General features: G+C 37.4%; 1 protein-coding gene across 1 annotated transcript in view; it reads right to left on the reverse strand.

Moving 5' to 3' along the window:
* LOC107743785 (voltage-dependent T-type calcium channel subunit alpha-1G-like) overlaps positions 1-8,006 on the reverse strand; it is a 163,081-nt gene that overhangs the window by 23,167 nt on the left and 131,908 nt on the right. Inside the window, 2 exon segments of the mRNA XM_016557185.1 lie at positions 88-197; positions 1,424-1,575. Of these exon segments, the coding sequence (XP_016412671.1) occupies positions 88-197; positions 1,424-1,575 (262 nt within the window).

Raw genomic sequence — 8,006 nt, forward strand, 5'->3', positions numbered from 1 at the left:
TGGGGGCATTGGAGTACATCCATGGGAATGGCTTCACTGTAAATATCATTTGGTTTTGAGAATTTTTGTGAGAGTCACATCTACTACCTGTCCTTGAAGAAGCGTCGAAATCCAAAGGCAACAAGCTTGAAGACGGACTCTAGGACAAATATGATTGTGAAAATGTAGTTACAGATCTTCAGAGCTTCATCCAGAACCTGTTAAAACACAGCGGTTGCAAAGAGAATGTAATAGTGAAAGTACAGAATTAACAAAGCTTAAAACAAGCATGTATCTGCTCTTTCAGAAAAAATAAATTAATGAATACACAAACTGTAGGCCGAATGATGGCCAAATAAGTCATTCCATTATCAATACGTGGAAAAGAAGTGGAAAAGATGGTTAGATTGCCCAAAGGAAACACCAATCATTAGCTGGCATCTTCAGGGTCTGACAGTCAGTGGACATTTCCAGGGGTCTGGCCTTTCCCCCGTCCACCACACAGTAATTAAAGCCAGGCTAAGTGTGACGATGCACCGGAAAATCAATTGATTCTGTTCATGCCTAACAATCCCCTTTGCTCCACTTCCTCCAAGATTCTACAGACCACCGGGGCTCTAATTAAAACAGACTGCCATTTATAAACACAGGTGAGGTCACAGACCTCCATTAATGATGGGTGAAAACCCTGTGAAGCATCACAACAGAGCTGACTAATAAATAAATACATAAATTATTCTAATATAATAAAAAAAAAACAAGCCAAACAAATATAAAAATGTGTAGGCTAGCCTTTGAAAGAATCACAATACTGTTAATGGTAATTTATAGTGTCTTTTTTTTTACAGTCAAAACTGACCTTTGTCAAAAAGTAATTAAAAAAGCAGTTCAGAAGAACATATTACACCACCCAAATGATTTAGAGAAATCCAATCTAAACTCCCAGAGCTTATCTGCTAACTCATGTTATTGTTTTAGTCCTCTATTGAATATTCATGAATTGTCTCTATAGTATTATGTGTGTGTGTGTGTGTATGTGTGTGTGTGTGGGAGTGGGGGGGGTTGCAGATGAGGGAATGTGCATAAATTTCAGCCAATAAACTACAATGTGGTTTATTTTGGTGAGGCATTACTCGCACAAGGCTTCTTTAGAGACAAGCAATGGTACAAAATGTCCTGGAGCAGCACAACGAAAGTGCAACTAAGTATAATAGTATAAAGATTAAAATGATATACGCACTGCTATGATATAACCGAAATGCAGAACATCAACAAGAGTACATAAACATTAGCTGCCTTATCAGCAAATATTTTGCAGAGCCATAAAATGAGATAGCGGTGAGATGAACTTTGTTTGCAGTTACATAACCAGCAAGTGCATTTCCTTAATGGAATATCAACAAGCGCATACACTCTTCACTGCTGGCGTTCCAAAAAGTTCTACCTTAGGTTGTTTGTAGTGCTCCATGGACATGGTGATGACATTGAGCCCGATGACAATCGTGATGAACAGGTCCAGATAGTGGCTGGTGCACATCTTGTGGATGAGAAGCCGTGTAGGTGAGTAATCGGAGTAATAGGGTTTACTCTGGGCTTCTGAAGAACCATGGGAACAGGGAGGAATCATGAAATAACTGTACTGAAACAAACATCGTTTTGTACACACTCATGCCCACACTGAGAAAAGAGGGGAAGAGGGAAAGAACTATCGGGAAAGAGAAGAAGCTAAGAGATAGATCATACTGTATGTGAATAAGTTCACCCAGAAATTAAAATTGACTAACTCATCCTCATGTTGTTCCAAATCTGACATTATTTCTTCTGTGGAGCACAAAAGAGGAAATTCGAAAGGCTGTACTGGCCTCTCTTTTCCATGAAAAGTTTTCAGTCTTTAAAAATGGTGCAAATGCACCATAAACTTATCTTAAAATGGTCCATATGACTTGTGTGTCACATTTAAAGTTTTGTGAAGCCTTATGATTGCTTTGTGTGAGGAATAGAGTCAATCAGTGTTAATCACTGCGACTGAATTGAGTCAGTGAGTTACACTTAATCAGTTAAAATTAGTGAAAGAATTATTCGTTTTATGAACTGGATCATTCGTTGATTTGACACAAATAACGATTAATTTACAAATCTTAACTTTTCAGGGAGAAAAAACTAATTCAGCCTGACTGCAACTGAATCATCAAGATAGTGAGTTGTACTTGAAAACTGGATCAGTCCAATTTGTGAAAGAATCATTTAAATTAGTTTTATGATCTGGATCATTCATTAATTTGACCCAAAAGATTGATTCATTTACAAATTTGAACTTTTCAGCAAGTAGTAAAATAAATTCAGCCTGATTAACACTAAATCAGTGTTAATCACTGCGACTGAATCATCGAGTCAGTGAGTTGAACTTGAAAACTAGATAGGGCTAATTTTTGAAAGAATCATTTAGATGAGTTTTACAAACTTTGGTTTGACTCAAACGAATGACTCATTTGCAAATCTAAACTTTTCAGTGAGTAACAACATAAATGCACTCTCACACATATATATTGTATGACTTTATATGACTTGTAATATAGTGCTTAAGTTGTATGGACCACTTTTATGATACTTTGGTAAAACAGCCGTCAAAATGTCTCTGTTTGAATAGCGAAGAAGAAAGTCATATGGGTTTTGAACTAAATGCTGAGTAAATGAGAATTTTCATTTTCGTGTGAAATTTTTCTGTTGGCCGGTTCCAAATATCAGATCAAAGGCAGAGGAGCCCATATTGAGGGGCCAAGATGCCTGAGATCTTTTCACTCACGGACACCTCAACAAAACAAATTGTCTTATTGTTATGTACTTTCTAATGAGATTCCCTGAGACATAAAAGAAACTCCATTCCATTTGGACAGACTTGTGCATATGCTAGTTTTCTGATCCATTTCTATTTTTTGTGATTTTTCTCTGTTGTTCGCTGAGGATGGAGAGGACAGGAGGGATGGAAGAGCAGCGGGGGGCCGGGAGGCTTATCATCCCAACACACAGGCAGGGCTGTGAGCGGCAGCTGTGTTCCCTTGTGGTCCTGTCTGCCCATTAGGCAGGCTTTTTCTGGCACCAGCCACTGGACCGAAGGAACAGGTGTTGCATTCAACCTTTTCTTTTTTATATATAATGGTGCCACACACTGGATAGCGAATTTGAGTATGACTCATCTAGAACATGTCCAAATTATTTGCTCGTTAAAAGTGATGCGAGTAATATTTTGGATGTTAATCTCAGTTTAACATGCAGAGATATCTATAAGCAAGCCATTGTCTGTGTTTGTGTGTTCCATACGGACTTTGGGTCTCTGTATAAGTGATGAGGACTAGAGACCAGTGTTATTTTAGTGTTCTTCATATACTATTATGATATAAAAATTTGTAATTAGATTTTATTTTTGAATTGTTAAGTTTTCATTTTAATTTTAGTTTAAGTTTTAGTAATTTTTGTGCTTCTGTCAATTTTATTATTATTATTTATATTTCTGTTTAGCTTTAATTTATATTTCAGTTTTAGAAATGTTAGTACTTCAAATTTAACTTTCAAAATTTTAATTTTAATTTTTAATTTATTTATTTCATTTTAGCTTTATTTAAATTAATGTTAACTATTTTTAATAGTTTTACTTAACAATAACGATACTGGGAGTGACTTCCTGCAGGTTACAGCAAGTGACCATCTTTATGAGTGAGTCACTGATTCAATCAATCAATTGATTTGTTCAAAAACACTGAATTCGGTCAGTGATTCGGTCAAGAATGAAACAAGTGACTTTTTGAATTTTAAGCAGCATAGTATACTACTCTACTACTCCATCCATATAAAAATTATTCAAAATATTTTGAGTAGTAGGCTAGTAAGTATTTTGAAATCATCAAATGTTTCAGTGATTCTATATAGAGTCAGTCATTGAATCACTGACTCAACCGATTCATTTAAAAACATTGAATGAAATACCACTACTTAATTCTGCTCAGAGACACGCAATGGTTGTGCTTTTTTGTCTCAAATGTAAGTTACAAAATATTAAATTCTTGTTTATTTAATATATAAAAGCCATTTTATACTTTTATTTTATACTACATTTATACACTAAGAACTCCTTTGCTTGTGTGAAATTTCTTAAATATAGATATGATGTATATGGGGTCACTCTGGTGTGAGTTCTCAGGACGAGATGCCAGCAACATTCAGCTTTCACTGGGACCGAAAGTTGCTGTGTTGACTGCCCCAGTTTCAGAAGTGCTCAATTACGGGGGACAGTTGGGATGGGAACAGGTGTATGTTCACAGCCTGGTTTTACAGTAGACAGGTTGGCTCCCATAGGACATCCCCACTCACCTACTTCCCTCCTACCCTCTGTAGTGAGACGCTATCCCTTTGTGCACTTTCATTAAAAAAAGCTTGTCTTGTAAGATCTTACACTGGTGGGGCAAAACTCAATTTTGATTGGCTTACACTGCTGATTCCAATCCTGCTAAGCACAATAATAATACTAATAAATCAGTGACAGAGGGAAAGCAGTCTCCATAACCGGATGTTTATCTAATGAGTACTGCACTGAGTTTAATGAAAGAGTTTCATATCAGATGGCCTTTTGTGCACCAACTACAAAAAAAGTTGGGAGAAAGTGAAGGTCTTGGCATCTTATTTACGGAAAATGGATTGAACTTTTGTTTCCTATTGGCAACGGTGCCTCTCTGATGTCACGCCAATGGGTCCAGCTAACGTCCACATCAGCCAAATCAGCTTAAACAGAATTTAAAGTGAGGGAAAATGGATCAAAACTATTTTTAACCAATGCGAGAAGAATGAAATAGCGGTGGAGAATGTGAGTCTTGGACCTCTCCATCTCTGTCTCTATTTTTGTGGCACAAGCTAATGATACCATGACTATGATTTAATGAGACATTCTTTGCTTAGATGGCAATTTTAGCCTGTTCCAAGTTCCATCTATGAATACATTTGAGAACAACGGCCAGATTATTGGGTAAAGCAATTGAAGGTTTTGGGCTGAATGATACCACATTTGAATATAGCCACAAAACGGCGGTCGGCCACCAGTCTTGGACACGCTAACTGTTAAAACTCAATGCAATACCCATCAGCCCCAAAAAGGAGGGTACGACAACAAATCTCTTGGCCTTTTCATCCCACTGAGACTTCATGCTGGTCTTGATGCTTTCAACTTGATTCTGGCTTTGCCGCAGCTCACGTGCACTTGGAGGTATCTAACCCATCTACTAGGAGGTCCAAAGTCCTTTCGGGAAACATTTTAACAATGCATAATAGAGAAGAGAAAAGATGTGGAAGGTGTCAATCCATGAAATTAACCATATAGAAGCTAGCACCTCAGAAGCTAAGTCAGTTGGGAAATACAGACAAACTCTGATCCATTATCTACATAATTTGTACTACAAACACCATAAAATATTGCAAAATGGTTCATAATCGCAGCTCACGTGCACTTGGAGGAAAAAGCTCTTAAGAGAGACTTTAAAATTAGGAACTCTGGACCCCATCAAATTATTTAAATGGAAAGTGCATGAAAAGCCTTAAAAAAACTTGCAAAAAGTACTAAAATTTGTACTACAAACACCATAAAATATTGCAAAATGGTTCATAATTTTGAGGGCCTAAAGGTGGACATCACTGATGTTCTAAAGTTTGACGTAGCCTTATAAAGCGATACTTACAACTAGACCGCTGAGCAATGTGTTCGGGAAAGATCTGTCCATTATGCAGACTTCACGAGTCATGTGGGGTTAAAGTCATGAGCACTGGGGAATTGTGGGCAGTGGAGGACTAGACTGTTATTTAAAGGAAGAGCAAGAGAAAAATTCTAAAGCCAGCATGGCAAAATGTCAGACAAAAATAGAAAGGGGAAAAAGCAGAGATGATAAAAACAGCCATCTGAAAGGGAAGGCAGCAAATTGCAGCTTCATTTGTTTTATGGTGAATGGTTTTTAATTGAGGCTGGTTTTACCCTCCTGAAGTGCATGGTCAATGAGTTGCTCCTAAAGTAATGAGTCTATGTCTGCTGGACATACTGCTGATGCACCCCAATGCAAAAATTAGCTTGGCAGAGACCCTGCACTTGTTCACTTTTTATTTCGCTCAATATGCCAGCATACACAGAGTCAAAAACAACAGGAAATGACAGACTAAATGCCTGCTTAAAACAGGCAAAAGAGTGAAAAATAACAAGGAAGAGGAGAAATTGGAGGCAAACAGCAATTATTATAAGAGAAAGAAATCTTCAATAATGGGAGGCCATGGTAAAGAAAACACACATACACTAACACTGACAAACATATACTGTAGGATAGTCAATTAGGGTGAGAAACACATAGACACACACATAATATCATGCTGGCAGACGTGGCACACAAACCGCACTTTCTTTCTGAGTCTGACTTGAGCAAGATGGGCCGTTTGAGATGGAGGCTGGATGGCAGAGGCTGGTGGATGGGCAACGGTGATGATGTGCAGAGAGCCGCAAGAGTGATGTCATTTATATTACTCAACATGAGAGGTTAGTTAGAGTGCCTGACAAATCTGACAATCAAAACCTGTTCTAGAATAATGCATGTATAACATCCGAGGTCATATGTTTGGTACGTGACAGTCAACCCCTGTTTATAAGAGCAAAGGGAAAAATTATCCAATCCTTTTTCATTGTAGAACCTCCAAATCTAGAGAATAGAGAGAATAACTACATAAAAAAGAAAAAAAAAATCACTTTTATCACTTTCAGCTCATGCTTTTCAGAGCAATCTTGGAACTTGTTGCAACACTTCATGTTACTGTCTATTTAGGATGAATGTTTGTTTATGATGTTGCCAGTGCTGAGGAGAAACTAACTGAAAGTAGTGACATAAAACAACATAGCTTCCACTAACATGCAACATTTTGTGACAAACACCGTTTTTATGTCACAGTGTATTGCACACACCGCTTTACTGCCAAGCATAATACACAAATGAATTTTTCTATAATGTTTATCTCTTGCATGTAGCGCAGCAAAGTCCGATTCATTTAAATGTAAGAGTTCGTAATGTAAAAGAACCGGATTAAAAATAAAATTTGTAAATATACATGTTGATTTAATGTTGTATTTTTATAACAACGATTTATAATGAATTACATTTATTATGAAAACTGCTTTACAAATAATTTAAATTAAGTTTCTTTATGTGTAAAAAATTTAAATAATATTTCATTTAAAAATATTTGATTTAAAATTATTGACTTTAGTAAAGTGATAACATATAAGTGTATTATTTAATTTTGAAAATGATGTTTTTTTTTATTTCACAATATTTTTCTCATACCATATAAAGGGTCTTTGTATGTGATAAAAAAATATTGGCAAGTAGGGGTGTGCCATATCATACAGTCCACGATAATACCGGTATAAATTTTTACATGATAAAAAAAAGTGTCATATCGCGATATCAATGATATAGCGACGCGATGACGTATGGCGGATATACGTTCCCTAGCGCGCACAACAACAACACCACAAACCCAATAGGTGTGTTCGACTTGAAGCAGCGCTGCGCAGACTGATCGGTGTATGACATTAAAGTATTGCGAGAGCGGTTCTAGAGCATATTCGAGCGCACACTCTTACCTTCAAAAATAAGCGAGGCGCATATCTTTAGCGAAGCGGTGCAGAGAGCCGCTTCTGAAACGTGCCGCGGCTCCGCTGGTGTAAACACAAGCATTTACTAGAGTGGCCGCGTCAGAGCCGTAGCGCGCCGCAGACGCATGCAGTGGCTACGTCCACACGAAGCCAGAGCTTTTCCAATCTTTTTTTTCCCTCGTCTCAAGAAATATCTGTCTACACACGAAACCGATACAAAACGATGTAGTATACATGACAGACCAGTATGTGGCGCTGCAATTCTGCCACAGAGATACACTAAAAACGGAGAAGACGACTTGGACTATGCGCATAAACCTTGCGCGCGGTATACAAACGAACATGGAACAATACA

This window comes from Sinocyclocheilus rhinocerous, unplaced genomic scaffold (assembly GCF_001515625.1).
Source record: "Sinocyclocheilus rhinocerous isolate Xijiao unplaced genomic scaffold, SAMN03320098_v1.1 scaffold497, whole genome shotgun sequence".
Classification (NCBI taxonomy): Eukaryota; Metazoa; Chordata; class Actinopteri; order Cypriniformes; family Cyprinidae; genus Sinocyclocheilus; species Sinocyclocheilus rhinocerous.